Source organism: Scatophagus argus, chromosome 23 (assembly GCF_020382885.2).
Source record: "Scatophagus argus isolate fScaArg1 chromosome 23, fScaArg1.pri, whole genome shotgun sequence".
Taxonomy (NCBI): Eukaryota; Metazoa; Chordata; class Actinopteri; family Scatophagidae; genus Scatophagus; species Scatophagus argus.
In genome coordinates, this window is record NC_058515.1 from 11,392,142 (window position 1) to 11,415,791 (window position 23,650).

At 44.3% G+C, this 23,650-nt stretch overlaps 1 protein-coding gene across 7 annotated transcripts in view; it reads left to right on the forward strand.

Annotated features, from left to right (window-relative positions):
* Positions 1 to 23,650, forward strand: part of svep1 (sushi, von Willebrand factor type A, EGF and pentraxin domain containing 1) — a 96,492-nt gene that overhangs the window by 71,632 nt on the left and 1,210 nt on the right. For 5 of the 7 annotated variants that reach the window (XM_046381528.1, XM_046381532.1, XM_046381530.1 and 2 more), the window contains 33 exons: positions 35 to 268; positions 441 to 602; positions 691 to 852; positions 1,269 to 1,430; positions 2,310 to 2,398; positions 2,886 to 2,982; positions 3,175 to 3,288; positions 3,476 to 3,589; positions 3,820 to 4,021; positions 4,116 to 4,273; positions 4,601 to 4,799; positions 4,906 to 5,081; positions 5,267 to 5,391; positions 5,529 to 5,658; positions 5,857 to 6,027; positions 6,467 to 6,640; positions 6,735 to 6,854; positions 6,952 to 7,128; positions 9,390 to 9,474; positions 9,581 to 9,772; positions 10,147 to 10,314; positions 10,633 to 11,305; positions 11,941 to 14,669; positions 14,970 to 15,204; positions 15,641 to 15,796; positions 16,472 to 16,535; positions 16,840 to 17,013; positions 17,112 to 17,288; positions 18,393 to 18,575; positions 20,068 to 20,238; positions 21,780 to 21,875; positions 22,413 to 22,508; positions 23,445 to 23,538. In XM_046381528.1, coding sequence (XP_046237484.1) covers positions 35 to 268; positions 441 to 602; positions 691 to 852; positions 1,269 to 1,430; positions 2,310 to 2,398; positions 2,886 to 2,982; positions 3,175 to 3,288; positions 3,476 to 3,589; positions 3,820 to 4,021; positions 4,116 to 4,273; positions 4,601 to 4,799; positions 4,906 to 5,081; positions 5,267 to 5,391; positions 5,529 to 5,658; positions 5,857 to 6,027; positions 6,467 to 6,640; positions 6,735 to 6,854; positions 6,952 to 7,128; positions 9,390 to 9,474; positions 9,581 to 9,772; positions 10,147 to 10,314; positions 10,633 to 11,305; positions 11,941 to 14,669; positions 14,970 to 15,204; positions 15,641 to 15,796; positions 16,472 to 16,535; positions 16,840 to 17,013; positions 17,112 to 17,288; positions 18,393 to 18,575; positions 20,068 to 20,238; positions 21,780 to 21,875; positions 22,413 to 22,508; positions 23,445 to 23,538 — 8,059 coding nt within the window. The remainder of the gene's footprint in view (positions 1 to 34; positions 269 to 440; positions 603 to 690; positions 853 to 1,268; positions 1,431 to 2,309; positions 2,399 to 2,885; positions 2,983 to 3,174; positions 3,289 to 3,475; positions 3,590 to 3,819; positions 4,022 to 4,115; positions 4,274 to 4,600; positions 4,800 to 4,905; positions 5,082 to 5,266; positions 5,392 to 5,528; positions 5,659 to 5,856; positions 6,028 to 6,466; positions 6,641 to 6,734; positions 6,855 to 6,951; positions 7,129 to 9,389; positions 9,475 to 9,580; positions 9,773 to 10,146; positions 10,315 to 10,632; positions 11,306 to 11,940; positions 14,670 to 14,969; positions 15,205 to 15,640; positions 15,797 to 16,471; positions 16,536 to 16,839; positions 17,014 to 17,111; positions 17,289 to 18,392; positions 18,576 to 20,067; positions 20,239 to 21,779; positions 21,876 to 22,412; positions 22,509 to 23,444; positions 23,539 to 23,650) is intronic. The other 2 variants (XM_046381529.1, XM_046381534.1) reach the window with 2 other exon arrangements.

Genomic DNA, 23,650 nt, shown 5'->3' on the forward strand with positions numbered 1-23,650 from the left:
GTTGTTAGTCATCGGTCTTTGTCCATTCTCCCAGCAAGCATCCCTCTGCCCGTTTCGAGGAACGACTCAATAGAAGTGGCCAATCAGAGGAGACTCCTGCGGACACTCGAGCAACTGACCAACCGTCTGAAGCGAACGCTGGCCAGGCAGCCGCTGTCCAGCTTCTCTGTGTCCTCAGAGATGATTGTGGCTGATCCAAAATCTCTGGAGAGCAAGAAAGCCTTCCTGTCCTGCAGGCCGGGTTCAGTGCTCAAAGGCAGAATGTGTGGTGAGTGGGAGGGGATCGAGTGGAGGGCACACCCGCCTATAACTCAATAGCTTTTACTAACCTTTATGACAATATGAAATGCATGAAAATGTATTTGATTTTAAGAATATTTAATACTCTTGTAAAAGTTTTATGTTTACCAGTAAATCACTAATCGTGTGTGCTGTTGCAGTCCAATGTCCAGTGGGAACATACTTCTCTCTGGAACATAATGAGTGTGCAAGCTGCTGGCTGGGCTCCTACCAGGACCAGGAGGGTCAGCTGGAATGTAAGTCCTGCCCCGAGGGAACCTCCACGGCCTACCTGCACTCCCGCAGCGTCGCCGAGTGCAAAGGTAAGACAGTTCACACAGTCAGACCTCAGCCTTGTTCTGTCTGTGTCGGAGCATTGCTGACGATGTGGTGACTTACCGGTGTTTGCAGGGCAGTGTAAACCTGGTAGTCACTCTGTGAACGGGTTGGAGATCTGCGAGTCATGTCCGCTGGGTCACTTCCAGCCTGGTTTTGGCGCCAGGGAGTGTCTCGTCTGTCCTGACGAGACCTCGACCGTCACTAGAGGAGCGGTGGACGAAACAGAGTGTGGAGGTGATACAGTTTGACAGTGTGGGGTGCACTCCCTTAATGTCCTATCAAAGTGCTCATTTTAACTTACTCATTCTGAAGTTATTCTAAAAGCTGCTAGGTAACAAAAACAAATATAATCCCCGGCCTGTAACCAAAAATGTATCTGTTAGTATTTGGCATCAGTGTGCAATGTGTTCATAAATTCCCACTAGGAAATTTCATATGATTGACCTTTAAAGTTGGATGATAAATCTGGACATTTTTGCTACCTGAGCTTCCCAGTTTAAATACAAAAATAAGCCATAACCTTTAAAAATATGGAGCTCCCAGCTGTTGGACTATTCATCCAGCAAAATACCTCTTTTTTAAACAATTTTGCTCCATTAAATCTTTTCCTGTCTTTGTCTTTTTTTCTCCAATGTCTTGCTCTCTTGCAGTCCCCTGTTCGGCAGGTCATTTCTCCCGCACTGGTCTGGTTCCCTGCTATCCTTGTCCTAGAGATTACTATCAGCCTGAACATGGCCGCTCCTACTGCCTCTCCTGTCCCTTCTATGGGACCACCACTGTTATTGGGGCAACCACCATACAGCACTGCTCCAGTAAGTGTCCTGCAAAAATCCCAGTCACCCAGCAATAATGCAATTACACAACAGTATCCGACATTACATATTCTTCAGAAGATAAAAACACAAATGTAGTAACTGTCAGACGTTAGAGTTCACCCCCGTAGAAGAAAACAAAGTAGATTTATTGGGGCTTTGTTGACAGTGATGAACAAAGACTTTCCATCTCTACAAAGTCATCTAAATTAATTACAAATATAGAATATGAAGTAGTTGTTGGCATAAGTAGAGGCAGCCTTTTTCAAGTCCTGCTACAAATTCTTGATTGGAAATGATGTCAGTTAAAACTAAAACTGCACCATTGTAGTTTGTTCCACACGTAGCTCCACTTTAGATTAACTCTGTACACTGACAAATGCAAATTTTGGCAGATTTCCACCAGGCGGTCTTCTGTTTTAGTGTTGGCATATAGAATAATTTATGTTAAATTTCTGCAGGACGTGCCAAGGGAAGTCAGCCGAGTGCAAACTATAAGAAACCGTTTTGTGTCAGGCGGTCTGTGTGACAGCTTTGCTACAGTTTCAAAACTTGCTGCCATCGCTCCAGTTGTCTCATCTGCATTGTGACAGCTCAGTCCAATTGGAAAAGGAATTACTGCACGGGATCAGTGGGAAATGGAAATAATATGACTTTTATTGCTCTGCTGCAGAATGGAAATGAATAACACTGCATGTCTGAAGTGTGGGAATGAACATTGGTTCGGACATGCTGCCAGTTCTCAATAAGAATACAGGCTTTTGTTCAGACAGATCACAACCGTCTGCGAGTCTGGTGGCAAGGGGAAAGATCTTTGCTGTGTTTTTCCAACTTGTCTTTGCTTACATTGCCTGTATTTGTTTTGGGTGTCATTGTCAGGTTTTGGCTCCAGTTTTTTACCCAAGGAGGAGAGTGTGACTGCTGCTCCAGAGGTGGAGGTCAGTGAGGACTACCAAGCAAGCAGTCAGGTTAGTTTTTTCCTTTCTTTGATTATTTCTGACATCTTATCATTAATGTAGGATTCAAATATTCCAAGACCCAGCGCGGGGCATCTTAATTAGATGCGTTAGAGACACAGAAAGGCAAAATAGCGACAACTAACTTGATGATGACAACAGCAGCATTTCCACATAAATGAATATATGCATAATATAACTCCTCCTGTTTTATTATAAATTAAATATTTAAGTAATTAAGCTTACAGTAAGTAAGTTTACATACGGTCAATATTTAACTCATATTCATGCAAGAGGATAAATTTGTGTCATCATCTACTATTATATAATTACAACAATGCCAAAGTCCTCTAACCGAAATAGATAGAAATGACCGAACTTGGACAAATATAACAGTTACACCTGTAATGTGAATATTTGAATTGAACTAAATATCAACCAAAAGACTGAACAAAAGTTTAAACATTATTTTTATATGATCTGTTATGCTGTTCTGCAGGTTTTCCATGAGTGCTTCTTGAATCCCTGTCAAAATAAGGGCACATGTGAGGAGGTGGGGGCAGGATATGTTTGTACCTGCATGCCTGGGTTCACAGGTAAACCACCACTCCTACAAGCATTAATTAGCAGAGTTAGCGGAGTTTATTAGCATATGAACAACTTAAACTTAAACAACTGTATCAATGTTGACATTTGTGACTATTAACATTTATCTCTATCACATTTGTGTTGTTTGTGACATTGCTAAGATGACTAGTTGATGCACCCTCCGTGTGTTTCTCTCTCAGGGGCCAAGTGTGAAATTGACATTGATGAGTGTGACTCTGCTCCGTGCCAGAATGGAGGCCTGTGTAAGGACGGTATGGGAGACTTCCAGTGTCAGTGCAAGCCTGGATTTTTAGGTATGGGACCATTGTTGATGATACTCACAAAGAAAATTTTTAGAAATGAGGTTAACTGGCCATGTGTCTCCATCAGCCTTATTAGGTGCATGACATGTAAACATTAGCCAACAATAATTTAAATCTGTCACAAACTCCAGTCACACACTATATTGTATCTCACGGTTGTCCTTATACTCTATCTCAGGCTCTCTGTGTGAGGCGGAGGTGAACGAGTGTGTTTCCTTCCCCTGTCTGAATGAAGGCGTGTGTGTGGACGAGGTCAACAAATTCACCTGCAGTTGTGCTGCCGGATTCACAGGTTAGAAAACAGAACTGGGTTTAGTTTCCGTTCTAGATATCAGTTTCACAGTTCATTTCCTCATGATGACAGTCAAACCAGCATGCATAACATTGGATAAATATTATGCAATGCCTTAACCTCTCACTTCATTCTGTACTGTCCACTGTTACTGTATACATTTTTGAATAGAGTGATTATCACTTTAGAAATGCTAAGGTTTTCCTTCTTGTCTTTTCTCATTTCCGTAGGATCTCGCTGTGAGCTAGAAATAAACGAGTGCCTCTCCAACCCATGCCTGAATGGAGGTGTGTGTGAGGACCAGACAGGTGGCTACATTTGTAATTGTGCAGTGGGTTTCTCAGGCGATCGCTGTGAGGTCGACATCGATGAATGTTACAGCGCCCCCTGTCTGAATGGAGGCTCCTGTCTGGATGCTGTCAACAGTTTCAGGTAATAAAGATGCTGATGGGCAGTGGCAGCCCGTCACTATTTGTAACTGTCTTGGTGCTCTTTACATGTGTTATGATGTAATGTTCTCTCCCAGGTGTCAATGTGTGGAGGGCTACCGTGGCCGCCTGTGTGAGGTGGACGTGGACGAGTGTGACCCTAACCCCTGTGTGAACGGGGCCAGCTGCCTGGACGGTCTGGGGTCCTACACCTGCCGCTGCCTCCCTGGGTTCAACGGAACCAGGTGTGAGACAGGTACTATAGGACAGATGACTCATCACCACGGAAACTGGATAGGAGGAAGAGAGAGATAACTGATCTAAATGTTATGCATGTGATCTCCATATACACACCGCTGTTGTTGTTCCTCTGGGAGGGAGTTGGTTATTTTTTTCTTTTCGGTTTACATGTAAGGTTCCTAAAGGTGTCAGTACTGCATTGGATTTGTAGTCACTTAATCACTGAATTATAACTGATCAAATGAGGACAAGACCAATCATGTAGAAGAAGATAAAGCAGTCATTAGTAATTTAATTTAAGGAAAAAGCATATTAACCTTATCATTCTTTATTGTGCTATCAGAGATGTCCTCTGCCTTCAACCTGGACTTTGAGGTGTCTGGTATACATGGTTATGTTATGATGGATGGAGTGATGCCGGCGCTGACAGAGATCACCTGCACCTTTTGGATGAAGTCATCGGACACAACTAATTATGGCACACCTGTCTCCTACGCTGTGGAGGGCAGCGACAACGCTTTCCTTCTCATAGACTACAACGGGTCAGTGAAATACAAAGAGTTAAGAGAGTGTAAATGCACACACACTGTATTATTTCATACTGTAAGGATAATTTTTACGTCTCCCCGTGGTTCTCCTGCTCTTCAGATGGGTTCTGTATGTGAACGGTAAGGAGCGGATCACTGACTGTCCTGCAGTGAATACTGGTCTGTGGTACCACATTGGAGTGTCCTGGAGGAGCTGGGATGGTGACTGGAGAATCTACATCAACGGGAAGCCCTCAGATGGAGGCAAAGGCCTGTCAGTCGGCACCACTATCCCAGGTGTAGTGCTATCCTCGACCTGGTCTGCCATTATGAAATTATGTTGGATGTCTTTGTGTCTGAACAAATCAGCAGTATCTAAGATTCTCATATTCATTGATGTAAAAATAGTCGCCCCGTAGAAAAGGAGAATAATTTCTCAGTGAGCTTTGGTTAACGTTTTATCTTTAACATCTGCCCTGCAGGTGGTGGGGCTCTGGTATTAGGTCAGGACCAGGATCAGAGGGGCGAAGGCTTCAACCCTGTCGAATCCTTTGTCGGTTCGATCAGCCAGCTCAACATCTGGGATCGTGTTCTCACGCCTCAACAGGTAAATATACAAACTGGCTGTTAAAGTAGGCAGATTTGAACTATGAAACCATAGCCGTAAAACAGGAATATTTACATGAATATGAAAAATATTTTTACATGCCATACCGACTGATCATCCCCTCCTCTCTACTGTAGATCAAGGTCCTGGCCAGCAGCTGTCCAGCCTCCCATGTGACCCACATAGGGAACGTCCTCGCCTGGCCAGACTTCCTCACTGGCGTTGTGGGCCGAGTCAAAGTAAACCTCAACAGCATTTTCTGTGCCGGTAAGAGCAGCTTCACAGATGTTAATCGTGTATTACTTTGAATGATGAACTTCAAATAAATTTCTGAAATTAACATTTGGGTATAAAACCTTTCAGTTGGTTTACCTTAATAACAACAGTTTGGCACTTTAAACTTGCCCTGCCCGACTCTGTTTGTTTCTCTGAAACAACACTGAAAACCATTCCCGGTCTCTCCAGATTGTCCCAAGCTGGAGAATGCAGTGCCCCACCTGCATGCCTCCACTGTGGAGGTGAGCCCCGGGGCCCAAGTCCAGCTGTCCTGTGATCCCGGTTTCTACCTGCTGGGGGAGCCAGTGCTGCAGTGCCAAAATAAAGGAGAGTGGAGCCATCCTCTGCCCAGCTGTGAACGTAAGGCATATACACAAACTGCTGTCTGATTTGAAATGTAAATAAATCAGATATTAACATATTTTTTCACCTGTTTTAGCTGAAGAAATTCAAGTAATTTAAAAGATCTCTAAGCATGTAAAAATAATTTAGATGTGAATACTAACACAATGGGTTATTTATTGTTTACATACAGAAATCCTTACATGTTGACTTGTGCTTTCTACAGCATAATTTGAAACAATCACTGGCAATCGCTGACAATTTTTTTCTACTGTGAAGAATTAACAAAATAAATCTTTCAATACAGCCTCCACATATTCCTCTTGCTGCAGATGTATGCAAGCTGTTACTGTACTATCCATCTGACATACCAGTAAAATGATACAGCTAGAGGTAGAGAGCTTGTGAGAGTGAGAGCCTCGATAATATGCCTCTCTCCTCTGTGTGTGTATCACAGGAGTGTCCTGTGGGTCTCCTCGCTCTTTGGAGAATGGCTTGTTTCAGGGGACGGACTTCCATGCTGGCGGCGCTGTGGTCTATCAGTGTAATGCTGGCTTTTACCTGCTGGGAGACACCAAAGTGCACTGCAGCAACAGTGGAAAGTGGGGAGGGAGTCAACCAGCCTGTCTAGGTAATTTTAAATAAGTGATTTGTGGGAAATGCTTGGAATGTTTACATGATAAAATATCTGCGTTGTGCTTTTGTGTGTGTCTGTGTGTTTTCAGATGTGGACGAGTGTGCTCTGGGATCTGACTGTGATGAACACGCTAGTTGTCAGAACACAGAGGGCTCCTACACCTGCACATGTATCCACCCGTACAGTGGAGACGGCAAAAACTGCACAGGTAAGAAAATGCAGAAATTTTTACATGTCCATATCCACATTTTATCTGAACCCATATATGAACCCATTTGTTATGTGTGTACGTGCCCCCCGCCCAGAACCAGTAAAGTGTGAGAACCCTGGGGCTCCAGACTTTGGTCACAGAGACGGCAGCAACTTTCTGATGGGCGGTGAGGTTGTTTTTGGCTGCCAGAGTGGCTACGAGCTGGTCGGCTCGTCTCACCTCATCTGCCTGGACACAGGAAACTGGGACAATCCAGTCCCATACTGCAGAGGTTAGAAGTTGAGTGGTCATGTCATCACAGTGTAGCAGCTGCTCCATATATGAAGGCCCTGTAGACTTTTTAAGTGACTTATAGTCTTCTACTCAGCTGAAAGTTAAAAATGAATCTTCATTTATTATTATTAGTTTGAAGTATCTCAGATGAGTCGCTTTTGTAAGACCCTGTAAGAACAACCTGCTGAACCTACTGCTGCCTATTCAACTATTTCCATTAGCTTCTACCACAAGAGGGGACCATTTTCCTTCTCTGAGAAAATAAAAGGAACAGTAAAATGTCCAGAGTGCGACGAGAATGTGACCGTTGACCTTCTCCCTGTTGTCATGGTTGAGATCAAGACCCAACAAATAAACCTGATATGACTTCGAGCTTTATGCAGAAGGTCGTCCTAAACCCATAAAAAACCCATCAATAAACCACAGTTTTGCACAGGTTGACCTATTCTTTAACTACCGTGAACACAGCCACTGTAGTTGATAGAAATCAATCAAATATACACCCATCTTGCAGCTGTAAATACTCACAAGCACCACCTTGGAGTGCTGCTTGCAGTCTTAAGTCATACGTTTTAAATATGTTGACGTATTGTCATTTATAGTCATCTGCTCTTTATTACATATGAATAATATAGTTTATAGTTTCCTAATTCAAATATTTAGCTGTTAAACTAATAGTATTTAAATAACACACAAATGAAACTAAACAGATGTAATCTCAGTCTTTTATTAAACTGCAGATAAGCAGAGGTACTTGTGCATTTGAGAAAACACACACTCAGCAGCAAATAGTTCAGACATGTACAGACACATACACTTTTAACAAACACGCATTATGTGATGTGTCCAACCCACGATGCTGTGATTATATATGCAGCTGTGTTTTTGTCTTCCACTGTGCAACAGGCTGAATGGCCTGATCACCGCAACACCTCCGTTGGCTCTAAGCCACATTCTTCCTCATAGAGAAAAGGGGAACTTACTCAGCGCAGACTGTGCCAATCGATTGCGCTCAGCCTGTGCTGCCTGTTGGCTGTCCTACTGAGAGTAAAATGATTGCAGTTAAAACTGAAACTCTATTTCATCTAAAACATATAAAGCGGCTGTGTGATGTTCTCTACCAAAATCAAAACAGCTGAATTTCATGGATTTTCATGGCTCAGAATATGTCTATGTCTATGGTGGAAAATGTATGTCCTCTACTGGTGTTATTACACAGTGTTTTCTGGTTGTTGAAAATTATGAGATGATGAGTACAGAAACTTCCTGAAGTCAAAACTTGACATTTTATCTCATGTCTGAATAGGCACCCTGGTCATTTTTATGTAAATGTCACAACAGCTACCTCACTAGGTTGGACATAATTGCCTTTCTGTATTACTGTATTATTCTGTATATACTTTCAGCACGGCTCAAAGCTGAATAGAATGTTGTTGGATTAACGTAAAGACTGCAGCAGCAGAGAGACGGGAAATGTGTTTCTTGTGTTGCCTTCTAAGATTACTGAATTGTTTCAGTCTCCCTGTCTTATGCTCGAGAAAGTAATCCTGCATTACAAAATCATGGGTGGAGTTTGAAAGATATGAGCTCACCCTGCAATCCTTTGTGAGTCTGAAGTCCATAGTTCTCTGTTGATGTTCTGTCCTACAATCTTAATGCATCCCAGGGCACCTGCCCATAAAAACATTAACACTCACAGCAAACAAATGTTTGTATGGCAAGTCTCTGCACTTCAGAGAGGAGGGAGAGGAGGGAATAGGCTAGACGTCTATCAGGCACAAATCTGCTGAATAGAAGTGGAAACCACAAAGTTGTTATGTTTAACAACATAAACATTACATAAAGTAAAAAGAGAAGACAAAGTCATTGTTCACTGTGTGTGCAGCCACACTATTGTGATATCACTTCTGTGTATGTTGGTGAAGTTAACCTTGGTGTATCTTCCCCAAGTTTCTCACTTGAAGTGTGATGTGTAATCGCTGGAGTGCTCCTTCATGCACCATTGCCTCTCCGTCGCACCTATTTGGCTTCTGTCCACTTATGTACTTTCCTGTGTGCCTCTATAATAGGTCATTAATCCTAGACAAATTCTTTGCCAAAATCTAATCTACATTAAATCAATAACACTTAAAGGATTCACTAAGCTCGTCTCTCCTCATAGAAACATGTATCTTCCCTCTGAGGATAAAGGAAGCTACACTTGCATTTAGTCGGTGGAAAACTGCAGTCACTAATCGTCTCTGTAATGTTGCACTCTAGCCCTCTCCTGCCCGACACCAGCTATTCCAGTGAACTCTGTCATGGAGGGAAACAACTTCACCTATGGAAGCAAGGTGACTTTCAGGTATCACTTGCATCCTCTGCAACACCATGTTGTAATGATGACAGTGGGAAAAAGTAAAACATTGGGAGTTAATCTCTGTGTCTCACACTCTTTTCATACACCTCAGCTGTATGAAGGGCTACCTGCCTCCAATCCCGTATGAGTTCCAGTGTCTTGCTAGCCTGACATGGAGCGGGACGCCACCTGCCTGCCACCCAGTGACCTGCGGGCGACCTCCAACTGTTGGAAATGCTGATTACACCCTTGACACAGACACCTACCAGTCTACTGTCACATATACCTGTGCTGAAGGATACAGGTATGGATAAATGACCATCCTTTGATTGAATACATGCCAGTTTAATACACAATTTTATGTTTTTTGATTTGTTTTATTACAAGTTTTTTGAAGGATTAATAGAATGAAGTTGACTTTAAACTAAAGTAACAATAAAATTGCCCAGTGTAACAAAATACAACAGTATGAAGCTAATTTCCAAATGCACAGGAGTTAATTGGGAGAATAAATTCATGTCACACTGCAGCTGCAACAAATAATCTTTGTTAGCGCTAGCGTGTTCAGTCTATTGACTCAGCACAGTCCATTGTTCCCAAGTTATCTTCTATAAATCTCTGTGACACTGTATTTGCAGCAGTGTGAGTTTGTAAACTAAGTGGTGTGTTGGTGCGAAGACCACAGGGCTCCATGGAAGTGATTTGTGAAGCAACAGGGGAGTGGAGCAGGCCCATCCCCCGCTGTGTGAGCGTCCTGTGCAGCGAGCCTCCGGCCCTGAGAGATGCCATGACCGTAGGAGAGAACTATGAACTGGGAAACAAGGTGCACTATGTCTGCAAAGAAGGGTAAATGTGGTTGATGTCTACTCAGTTATTACGACAACAGTGCAGTCAGTAAAACAGTCAGACAAGCAGGCAAATAAATGACAACAAGCCCCATGATTGCCTCACATGTTGGTTATTCATCCAGTTTGAGCTGGTGAAGAGCTATATATGATCAATACTTTGTCAGATTAACATTGTGTAAATCAGTTTTTCTAGGATTATTAGCATGCAACTGTCACCATGTTTGTAAATGAGTGATTAGACAATCAGTTTATTTATTTTACATTTGCTGCAGAAAATCTCTGATTAACCCTGTGTGAATCTTTATCTTCTTCACAGCTACACTCTGATTGGCCCAGAGACCAGAGAATGTCTGCCAAGTGGCCAATGGAGTGACAGCTCTGCCCAGTGCGTCCCTCGCTCCTGTGGCCCCCCGCCCGCCATCGATCATGCTGAGCCCTACGAGAGCCACCAGCTGTTCGGAGACACTGCTAACTACTACTGCACAGACGGATACACCGCTGGCAACAATTCTAAGATGGTGTGTAATGCTCAGGGTGTGTGGGCCCCCCCTGATGGCATGGAGGCCCCTCGCTGCATTGCAAACTTCTGCCTACGTCCGCCTGAACTGTCCCATGCGATTTTAGATTCGGTCAACAAACCGAAATATGCCAGCAACACTGAAGTGAGCTATAAATGTGAGGAAGGCTTCATGCTCAACACCACAGCCACACTGAGATGTCTGATGGGAGGAGAGTGGGAGCCTTCGCCGTATGACATTGGCTGCGTGCCGGTGAGGTGCTCCAGGCCTGAGAGCATCGATCGGGGCTATGTGAGCGGTACAAACTACAGCTTTGGAGCCATGGTGGCTTACAGCTGTGATAAGGGCTTCTTGATCCGAGGTGAGAAGAGGAGGACCTGCAAGGCCAATGGAGAGTGGGGAGGAGTTCTGCCTACCTGTGTACCTGTGTCCTGCCCCCTACCTCCTGCACTCAAGAATGGATATATCCAGGTTAGCAGTGACAGAATTAATACACCTGCCCACATTAATCCTTGGTATATTGATAAAAAATAAAATATAAAGGGGAATACATCTTCCTTACTTATACAGAGATACCACCTAATCAGAATTTCTTCCAGTTTGGTATTAGTGGTTAATGTTTCAGCATTATCATTAATTAACTTTCAGTGAAATAATATCATGGTGCTATAATCCAATTATGTTATATTTTTCACCATTCCTTGATTTATTCCCAACACATTCTTGGAGGTACATGCAGACAGTACTGAGAGATGATCACATGAGTGAATCGATGTGTAAATTAATTCGCCCATCTGTCACATTATATAAACAAATTACAATGATCCCTTGACAAAAAATTGTTTCCATTCTAAATTGTTAGTTTTCATTAAGTGTAATAATTCTCCAAGACGTTTCCTGGAAAGAAATTTGTACTTTGGTCATAATAATGATAAATATTTTCAATAAACTTCATAGAAATTGTTGGGACTTAGACTGTTTAATTCTGATAAATCGTACTTTTTAATCCTGTAAAAACACCCACACCTTTTTCATGTTTCATAATTGTTTATATGCGTGATTAAAAATATGTTCAATCATATAACCCCTCTGTTTTTCCCCTACAGGGCAGAGGTCGATTCACCTTCAACAGCAAGGTAACATATGCCTGTAATGCAGGATACAGACTGGTTGGTCGTCCAGAGCGAGTTTGCCAAGCTAACCGGCAGTGGTCCAACAATGACCCTCCCGGCTGTGTCCTTCTGACCTGTGACCCTCCTCCCGACATCGTCCATGGACATTACAAGGGGTCTGATTTCCAGGTGGGCAGAAAAGTGCAGTATGTCTGTGATGAGGGTTACGAGCTGGCTGGGGATGCCACCTGGACCTGCTTGAAGTACGGAAGGTGGGATAAGACAAGGCGTCCACGCTGCTCACCTGTGCAGTGTCCAGAGCCACCGCTGGAGGAGAACCACCTGGTCCTGAAGGGCCTGGACTCTGAATCTGGAACAGTAGAATTATCCTGCGAGGATGGCTACATCCTCGAGGGGGCCCGGATCCTCCGCTGCACTACATCCCAGGAGTGGAACGACACCTTCCCAGTGTGTAAGCAGGTGTTTTGCGGCCCCCCGCCTGAAGTGTCATTTGGTGGCCCTTCCTCATCTTCTGCCCCATTCCCTTTCGGTTCCATGGTGAGCTACATATGCATAGATGGCTTTACTTTAAGAAAAGAAGGCTCTGTGTCCTGTCTAGGAAGTGGGCAGTGGAGCAGTCCTTACCCAGAGTGCATTCCAGTTGAATGCCCTCAGCCTGTGGAGATTTCTAATGGTATCGTTGATGTCCAGGGTCTGATGTACCTCAGCAAAGCATTGTATAGTTGTAGAACTGGATATAATTTAGTGGGCAACTCCACCATCCTCTGTGGAGAGAGGGGTCTCTGGATCGGAGGTGTACCTTCTTGCCGCCCAATTGAATGCTCAGTCCCTAAACAGATAGCCAGTGGGAAAGTAGTTTATACAAAGCTCCAGTTTGGTCACAGTGCCACCTACTCCTGTCACCGGGGTTATCGCCTTCAAGGCCCAGAGACTCTTAAGTGCCTGGCTAGTGGTGAGTGGGACATCGAGCCACCTGCGTGTGTGCAGATGTCTTGCACTCCACCCCAGCCTATTGAAAATGGATTTGTAGAGGGCCAGGATCACAGTTTCGGCGTTACAATTTTCTACAGCTGCTTTCCTGGCTTTCAACTTGTAGGCCAGGACCATCTGACCTGTGAGGAGTTTGGCTGGTCCAGTTCTGTTCCTGTTTGCGTGCACTCAGACTGCGGCCTGCCTCCTCACATTGACTTTGGGGAATATTTTAGGGTGATGCAGTTGGGCGAAGGCACTGAAACTGTTTCTAAAGACACTGGAACTTTAGCCTCACCTATGGACTTGAGCTTCCTTCATGGGACGTTAATCGAGTACCGTTGCAACAAAGGTTATGACCTCACAAGCCCAACCAGGTTGGTGTGTCAGGAGGATGGGGGATGGAATGGAACGGCCCCATCCTGTGTCCCTGCAGAGTGTGAAACACCACCCAATCCAGAGCACGGCTGGGTGAATGTCACTGATGCCTCCCTTGGCAGTATGGTCAAGTATACGTGTGAGGAAGGATATGAGTTGGAGGGGGCGTCTGCGAGGCAGTGTGTATCAGGTCGACTCTGGACTAATGACGCCCCAGTGTGTCGGCCTGTTTCCTGTGGCGACCCAGGCGCTATCGCTAATGGCACAGCTCATGGAGGCGCTTATGTGTATCCTGAGATCCTGCGCTATGAGTGTAGTCCTGGATTTGTCCTAAAGGGTAGTGACACTATCATCTGCCAGGCTGATGGCAAGTGGAAAGGACAGAAGCCTGGGTGTGAGCCAGTGTTCTGCGGTCCTCCTAAAGTCCCCAGTGACATCACTTTTAAAGGAGAGGAGTACAGTTATAATAATGAGATAGAACTGAGCTGTCAGACTGGTTTCATCTTAAAAGGGAAATCCATCAGTGTTTGCCAGGCTGATGGCACCTGGAGCCATGATTCTCCTACCTGTGTGCCTGCCCATTGCGGCAAACCCTCACAAATACCCAATGGGCGTGTGCTGGGGTCAGAGTTTGGTTTCAACAGCAAGGTAAAGTATGAATGTGATGAGGGATACACACTTAACGGAGATCCCGTGCGTGTATGTCAATCAGATGGACTTTGGGACAAACCTGCACCACGCTGTGAAATCATAAGTTGTGATCCACCTGAGGACATCAGTCACGGCTTCCTGAATGGCTCCAGCTTCAACTACGATGACGTGGTGGAGTATGTTTGTTTCGAAGGCTATGAGGTAGTCGGGGATCCCATCCTGCGGTGCTCTGCTCAAGGCTTCTGGGTGGGGACCGTGCCTCAGTGCCGACCCTGCGTCTGTGTCCAGCCCGTGGTGAAATTCGGGGTGGTTCTTGGGCATGAGCGTGCCTGTGGAGACCGAGTACATTTCCAGTGCGACGAGGGTTACAAGCTGCTGGGTCCCTCTCAGGCTGTGTGTGAGAAGGGAGGGGTGTGGAGCCCCGGTGTGCCTATGTGTGGCCGGGGGAGGTGTAGTGCCGCCCCGCCTACAGTTCCTAACGCTGTCCAGCAGGGCGGCTCTGCCACCTTCTCAGACACCGTTATATACAGGTGTCGGCCTGGCTACCAGCCAAAGGGGTATCCATACCTCTCCTGTGGAAGAGACGGGAGGTGGGGGGAACCCAGAATCAGCTGTGAGCCTGTGAACTGTGGAAAACCTCCAGATGTAGCCCATGCTCAGGTGGTGGGAGACACCTTCACATTCCCAAATCAAATCACATACAGGTAAATACTGTAATTATTACTAATAATTAGTTTACCTTGATTTTTTTTATTGGGGATGGTCATTTCTGAGTGACATTAGCTATCACATTTCCTGTGCGCTATTGGGGATCTTGATGAAAGCCCAATTACATTGCCTATGAGCTTGTGTTTTATCTGTGTTTTTAACCCCAGTTTCAGTGTAAAAAAGAATGTATGCCTTTCCATTTTGTGTCTTTTTCTGTATTTATCTAAGAATCTTATCTTAGACATCTTTCCAGAATCTGTTTTTCTCACTGCTTTCTTCGTTTTCTTGCTCTCCAGATGTGAGGATGGATACCAGTTAGCCACACAGACGGCTTCACTCTCGTGCCAGAGTGACGGCACCTGGTCCAAACACAGTATTCGCTGCCACCCCAGCCCCTGCGTGCTACCTACCAACTTCTCCATCCCCCATGTGATAATCACTGGGAAGGAGCTCACTCCTGTTGGAGGCACCATCACCCTCTCCTGCTCTCCCGGCTTCTACCTGCAGGCGTCAGCACAAGCTGAGTGCCAGGTAGGAGGCATGTTGGTCAATGATTTGTCAATTTGTCTCTGATTATTACTGTTAGTATAGTTTTTATGTGACTATCTGGTTGAATAATGATTAACAAAATGTTTTTGGTCCCTGTTTGTGCACTGCTGTGATATAATAGACTAAGATTCTTTTGACAGCGCAACCCAGGCAGCTGCAGATGAGAAAATTAGTGCAGATGAGAAATATTTCATTCGGTTTGCTGTTGTAGACTGTTTGAGTATGGCCTATAAAATATTAATGAATCATCATCGTCTGAGGAAGTAGCCACTATATGTTTACAGTAACCTATGAAGAAGTTCTTCTTTACAACAGCAACACTTTGCACTTTTCTTTTCTCCTTTTTACCAAACATGTCAATTAGAAACCGTGAATAATGTGGCACTCTCCTGTCCTTTCTCTTGTATTGTGTGCTAAGCTGGGAGGAAGATGGGCGCCAAGTATCTCCTCAGTTTCCTGTGAGCTGGTGGTTTGCGAGAAACCGCCTCCTCTTCTTCATGGTGTCACAGAGGGGGACACCTACAACTATGGAGACTTCGTCATGTACTCATGTCTGCCAGGCTTTGAGATGAAGGTGCTGCTCATCAGGCCAAATTTCCTTTTGTAGAGTTTGTTAGTTTAGCAGCAAAGATTTGAAACCATAGTTTAATGAATGACCTGACCTGGGAACACAGGGAAAACAACCAAGAAAAGTCTGAACAAAACGCAGCTGTGTTGGAAAACTAAATCAAATAAAACAAAATTTTGGATGATGGAAATCACTCTGTTTGCTGCTTGTATTACATTGTGTTTTTTCCCAGGTTTATTAATTCCTAAAAAATGTATTTGTGTGTGATAGTATCCAAAAATGTCTGTCAGCTCCCTTCCTGCATTGTCCCAACAACAGGCGGCCTGGCCTAACCTATGACTAACAATCAGATTATAGAAAGTCACATGGTTTCTCCTCGGCAATCAATGAGCGTGTATTTACAGAGCAAACAGAAGGAGCTGAGTCATTCTATTCCTTATACACTGATACTCACTGTTATGTTCGTCTCCTCAATTGGAATGTTGCCTACAATAAGAGCCTTTTCTTACACTGAAGACATATCATTTTGTAAAAAAAAGGTTTCAATGTACCAAGTCTAAAGTGAAAAAATCTATTTCATGGACCTTGATGATTGTATCACATTCTTTGCTATTGCTGCAGATCAATACTGGCTAAACTCTGCTGTTCTTGTAACTTTACACTTTGTTTCTCTTGTTACAGGGAGACTCTATCCAGACGTGCCAGGGAGACAGGACGTGGAGCGGCACCCAGCCAGTGTGTGTTGGTAGGTCTTTTTACATGTGAGGGACAGACCAGGAAAAGAGTCAAATATTCACCGCCAAGTTTGAGCCTTAAGATCAAAGACTGACGCCCCACACTTAATGTCTGTTTTCACATGTATGAAGATTTTTAGATTTGGATGTCCACAATCTTTATTCCAGTTGAAACATTTTCAGAAAACCCTCAAGGCAAGTTTGATTTTATGTGGGGTGAAGGTATGGAGGGCATGACTTGAGTTCCTCATAATGTCATGCAATATACACACATTCTTTAATTCTCCCACGCGTTTATGCTTGTCTGTTGCGCAGCACAGCCCTGCGGCCCTCCTCCCACAGTAAGGAATGCACAGGTGCAGACTACAGGAGAAGCATACCTGCACAATGCCAGTTATGTATGCAATACCGGCCTGCAGCTAGTTGGCCCAAAGACTGTCATGTGTCTGGCCAATGGCACATGGAGCCTGCCAGGGCCTACGTGCGAAGGTACAGTGACTCCACCGCGCTATGATAATTGTTTGTTTCTTCCTTTTTCTGCTTGTCTTTTTGAATCATTTATTCTCCATTATTCTCTCTCATGTCAGTAGCCAAGGGCTGCAGCAGCCCAAAACAGGTGCCAAACGGCAAAGTGCAAGAACACAACCTGAACACAGGACACGCTTTGCAGTTCCAGTGTGATAAAGGCTACACCCTGGTGGGAGAGCCTCTGGTGGTGTGTCTTGGGGGCACCACATGGAGCTCCACTTTCCCCACCTGCCAACGTGAGAAACTCTGCACACACACAGAAACGCTAACACGCGGGTGAACAGCAACATGCACGTAAATGACAGGGGAGTTTCATATTTTTAGGTATGCTATATGGGATTTGTTTGTTTGCTTTTTGTAAACACGCCCTTCAAAGTTGGCTGCTGCTCCCGAGCTCAAAAGTCGAAATAGAGCAGCGGCGGTTGAGCAAGCTCGACAGTAAGTAAAGAGAGGGAGCAGCATCGGCGAGATCAAAGCATTAAATCACCAAAATAAAGCGTTATCAGTGGTTACGTAGAGAGCAGTGTGTGATGTGATGTGATGTAACCTGGTCAGTTTGTTTTTATTCAGTCTCGACCTCACACGCTGTGCGCTCTTAACGACTGCGTGCTTCACGCCATCCACCCGAAGGTTGATGCTCAGAAACGCCCCAGTCATCGATAACAAAACACAGGCAGCGCTTGTGTATTGTTTATGAGGAAAATGCTGCATAGTCAACCTTTAACAGATTACTGAATTAGTGAATTTATTACTGCCTACCACTGCGTCTCACTTTGTATTTCTGGGTTCCTGTTGCGTTCGACTGTCTGCTTTCTTTACACCTCGCCAACATGAAAAAAAAAAACCCTCTTGCAATGGTTGGGGTGCATGTTACACACCGCACCGCAATCTTTGCAACATCACTGGTTTTCATCCTCCGTTTCAACAGAAAAAAGAGCAAGTGAGTAAGAGCCCTTCTGACTTTTTACCCAAACAGTGAGTCAACAGTTCACTGGAATAATTTTTTGTGTTTCGTCAGGATGGTTGTAAAAATGAAACCTTGGCTTACTGTGTTCTTATCTGTGGAACATTTACATGCTGCAAAGTAAAACTAACGTAAGACACGCATGTGTTGTGGCCGTTGATGTCAAACCATAAAAGAGATGAAGGTCTGTGGTGCTGTGCTATTGGAAAAATTACTTTTAAAGATGTTTTCACTATTTATCAACCCCAGTTTCTACACATGGACAAAAAGATTATCGCAAAGTACATAATACTTATGTATTTCTAATAGATTAAGTGTGCAAACTTGATAAAAAGAGCTTAATTTAGTGAAAACCTGATGCATCTGTACCTTACAGCTAAGTCTTGCCCAGCTCCTCCGGGGTGGAGGGAGGACGATAGTGGGAACGGCTCCCAGCGGGTGTTTCATGTCGGACAGTCAGTCCGTGTCACCTGTCCCAAAGGTCAGCAGATCAGAGGCAGCGGCACCATCATCTGCAGACCAGACCAGACCTGGAGCCTCATCAGCTCTGTGTGTGAACGTAGGTGGAAGACACTGAATAATTCACTTTGGGAAAATGCCACTGTTGCATGTCAAGATCACAGGCTGAGATTCTGTCTGATGACATTACTGAGGGGATCCATGCAGACACAGACCTTTTTATTAAACAGTAAAATCCCAGTGTCACTCAGTGAGAAGCTTCCCTCTGAGGCCTTGCCAGATTTCACAATGAGACTTGGACTGTTGGAGTTGCCCCAAAGAATTTTGTTGCAGCCATTGCAGCCTTGTTGCAGCTGCCGTTTTGAGGCCATTTCCCAAACCTTTGGGAAGCATGAATCATTTACACGCATAAGAAATGTAAATGTAGAGCCTAGGTTTAAAATCCCAGAGCTGCCCTTGAAGTGAACTTGAAAAATCTTTCACTTTTGGCCTCAGAAATGAACAATAATTTCTGCTCTAATAAATTTGCTTTTCCTCGATCAGTCTGAAATTTGAGTCATGTGATCTCGTTGTGTTTGGAGGTAAATCCATCAAAGGATGTAAAGATTTTCTGCACTCAAAGTAGTGAATGTCATAATCATTATAATCATAATCCATGAGATAATTAAGTAAAAAAATGGTGTGTTTCACATCTCATCTCTCTGTGCTCCCCTCTTTGTTGCTACTCTTGCATGGCTGTTGGCTTAAATCTACCCAATAGCTTGAAGTACTGTTTTCTGTCTGTTGCTGTCTGCCTCTCGCTGAGCTTTTATCAAAACAAACGCATCAAACGCCGTGTTGGTGTCTATTTGCTGGACTAATTACGGGCACCTCTGCAGCTGCTATGGCAACCTTTGTCCCATAATCCTCTGATCTTTCTTAGGTGCAGTTGTCCTCAGTGTGTAACACAATGGCACTTAATGTTGCTAAGGCTCTCTGTGTGTATTCGCATGATGTTAATTCTACTATATACATGTTTACCACAATGCTTTTTAGCCATGTTTTCATCTTAAGGGGAATTTTCTTTGAGAAAGCTATTATCAAGCATGAAATTCACTGTCCTCACTGGTAATGCAGGTAAATGCAGCTCGATTTCACTCGAGGGACACAGATTTCCTACAAAGGGTAGACGAACACCTTGCAGTACAATATAGAAGCTCCACAAACATCATTTTTAGTTCTTGATGACACCTCCTGTTTGTCATTTCTGAGGTTGTTGTTTGTTTTGCTGCTTCCTTAACTGCTGGTACAAGAGTGTCAAACACCAAACACAAAGCAGCTTCTTGGAGAGACCAGGACCAGGATGGGAGGCCTAAAAAAAATAACTATTCTAATTATTCAGTCGCTCTACTGTACTGGAAATTGTTTCTTTCAGTTGTCCACTTCCTGCAGACTTACTTACGACAACTTTCTTCTTTGCTCAAACAAAAGACATTCAGTGAAGCCGCCTGTCAGAGAATTGAGGGCAGCAGACAGACGATAATTTAGGCAGAGGAGACAAAAGACATGTAGTGAGTAACTCGTGGGTCGTTCCATTCTGGGCTGTTGTGCAGGGGTGTCCTGTGGCCCCCCCCTCCACGTGGCCAATGGGGTGGTGCGTGGGGCGGTGTTCCAGTTCGGGGACGTGGCGGTGTACTCGTGTTTTGGCGGCTACGCCATGGAGGGCGTCGGAAGGAGCAGGTGTCTGGAGAACGGCACCTGGACGCCGCCTCCCACATGCCGAGGTAGAGAGAACACACCTCTGTGTTTAACAAGAGGGACAACTCCCCACCCCCTCTTTTCCCCGGACATTTCCTGCTTTATCTTGCTGTCCCTTGAGTACCTGACGTCACGCCACTCCTCAGCTTTTTAACTCTTCTCAGAACTGCTCCTGCTCATCCCCAGCAGACAGGGTTTTGTCTGGAGGTTATTAACGTCTCTGTGCCTGCTCTCTTTGTCCTCCGATGACTACTTCTGCTGGGTTTACACCCGTCGCATGTGCACAGTATGTGGAAATAGGTGAAGTAGCCAAGAAATGTTGCTATGATCGCTTGTCTGTCTTCTGCTCAATACCAGTTAAACCTGAGATAGCATGTGGTTTAAGTAGTTAACAGGCAGTTTCACCACAGGATCTCCTCCTTCTTGCCGATGCCTCCTCTTGTGAATGTTTGACACTTTGTTCTCCTCTGTGACTGTGAATATTCACATCTGAGCTCTTAGTACAGCCTGGATTCAGCCCCTGTAAAGGAAGAACAAACCCTCTGTCAGGTTACTGCTCTTTAAAACAATCAGAGGCTTTTATTAGTGTATTGTGGATTATTTGGATAAAAACATATAAAGTGACATCATGTCAAAAACTATTTTAGTGCATCTGAAGTCTGGATGTCATTTCACATCCATTTTGTTGGTGGTGTTTGGTCTTCAATTGAGACATTTTCAGCTCTCAACATCTCCTATCAGTTTCTCAACTGAAAGCAGGTTCATTTGACCAGAATGCAGTGCATGTTTAGGATATCTTGTGCTAAAGATCAGACATATCGACTGATTGATAGCTATTAGTTGCCTTCAAAGTAAAAATCCTTTTTTTCATAATCACCACAAAAAAACATAAACTGTTGATCATATAAGGAGCAAGAAAAAAGGCACTGCTATTGAACAGGAAACAAATGTGGTCAAAAGTGGGAAGTTCTGACAAACACTATCTTTTAAAATCACTGAAAATCATCATTGATGGTAACTAGAAAGAAGTTTGTATCACAGACTGACAATCAGTTGAAGAAGATTTAAGGCTTGGTGATGCACCTTTTAAATGAATTGAAGTGTGTGGAATTCATTTGCAAAACACGGGTACAAAGAGCAGATCGGGGGATCTAATCATCTGGGCTTTAAAGAGAAAGAGAAACTGCTGCATGCAACATGAAATTCAAATGGACTCTCACTCGTTTTACATGTGAAAACGAGGGCTGGATCCAGGCTAGGCTTTACTCAGCAGCTGCTGCACGTTGTTCCTGTCTGCGTGTCCACACAGACACACACACACACACACACACACACACACACACAGGGACTTTGTGTCAGTGTCTTTGTTCGGTTTCCTCTGAACAGTTTATTCTGCATAAGTGCTGCCTTTGTTTAAATGCATGAAATGTCAAAGAAACAAACCTTTAACTCTTGTTTCAGTGGCAGGGAACTGACAACGTTCAGCGCCTTTCATTCCTCTGTGTGTGTGAAGTATGAAAATGTGTCTGTGATATACCTTTGTGTGTGTGTGTGTTCTCTCCCTCAGCGGTGTGTTGGTTGCAGTGCCACAACGGAGGTGTGTGTCAGCGGCCCAACACATGCTCCTGTCCCGAGGGCTGGATGGGCCGACTCTGTGAGGAGCGTAAGTACTGAGCCATCAAAAATCGACCCCCCGGGAACGCGATCCCAAGTGTGTCGCAGCTCCCATCCGACAAGCGCTCAGTAACACACAGGGAGTCCGACCTGCTTGCTAAGCAGGTTTTACCACACAATGAAGCATCCGGAGACAATGGTCGCTGAGAAATTGAGAATGTCGTTCATTCTCTGCACGCCCACGAAACACTGTCCATGAGTTGTTTTTGTGTCCTGCTCACTCAGCACCGAAGTTATACTTTACATTTACTTCACATTTAACATTTGTAAACTAAACTACAAACTGAGCCTTCAAAGTGAAATACTGTTGGAGCGACTTTGCTCTTGACACAAGTACTGGATAACTTCAATCACAATCAGAATCCATTTGTTTATTCCCGAGGGGAAATTCTTTAAATGTGGTTCTCTGAAGGTCTGCGGTTACAAACATCTTGCCTTTCAAAATGAGTGTGTGGGGTTTCAACAAATAAGACCGATGACTTTACACGACTTCCTGTTTACGCTCCTCTCTCCTCTTTAACGCCAGCGATCTGCATCCTGCCGTGCCTGAACGGGGGCCGTTGCGTGGCACCCTACCAGTGCGAGTGTCCCACGGGGTGGACGGGCACACGCTGTCACAGCGGTGAGTTCCTGCGTGAGTCAGTGATGATTTCATATGTTTAGGCTGTTACGTATGTGTTCTCTGAGGGTGAACACATTAAGTGAGGGATCACCAGTGGGGGTTTGTTTTCCTTCTTTTACACTTAATTGTAAATAAATAAATAACAGTTTTTCATGATCATGTCCTGTCTGATTGCTTCACTGACATGAAGATACTTCTTAAGTGTTTTCATGTTAGTTAAAATACTTTGTTTTGCTGCTCTTATAAACTGTTTCAGTAACTTTTTAAGTGGTCATCTTATCTTCTGTTTTAACTAACAAAAAAGTTTACATAAAGCACTGAAAACAAAGCATCATATTAGAAAGAAACAAGGAGGAAAAAACTAAAAGAATTACTAAACAGAAAGAAAAGAAATCCTTAATGAGCTTAATGCTGGTTTTACTCGTCTGCGTTCCCTCCGTCACCTGCAGTGAGGGTTTAGTGCAGCCAGGAAGACAAGTGTTGGAAGGGACTTTAAAGGACAAATTCACCCTAAACGTTCTGATCCAGTTTCCTGCTTCATTTAGTGATTTTTCTTTCCTTGTGTCGTACGTTCCTTTCTTTCACCACCTGGTTCTTGTTCTACTGGTTCTTATCGGGGCAGCACTAATGGCTGCTTTATGATAATGGATGACACGAAGAAGAGAAGAGCACTTAACCATCTGTCTGTCGTGACAGCGTGTCGCGGGTTTTGTGCTCTGAAAGCTCAAAAACAAACACACTGAGCAGCGCTCTTGTAAAGGGTAGTTCCACCATTTTTTCCTTTATCAAATATGCATTTTGTTGCAGTTTGTTGGTGAGTGCTGATGCAGTCTGGCATCTGGATTGATTAAGACAGAAGGGAGGCATGTTCCACCTCTCTCAGTGCTTCTGAAAACCCATACTCACAGTAATGATTCTGTGTGTGCGTGCCTACAGCTGTGTGTTCATCGCCCTGTCTGAATGGAGGCAGATGCATCAGGCCGGACAGATGTCACTGCAGTGCGGGGTGGAGTGGACACGACTGCTCCAGGTAAGCAGAGACACAGAAAGGTTCCTCAAAAGGTGCAAAGCAAAGCTCCAAATGCTTTAATGAATAATTACAGGAACAAATAGCAGAGGTTATTAGTATAGAAATTCCCACC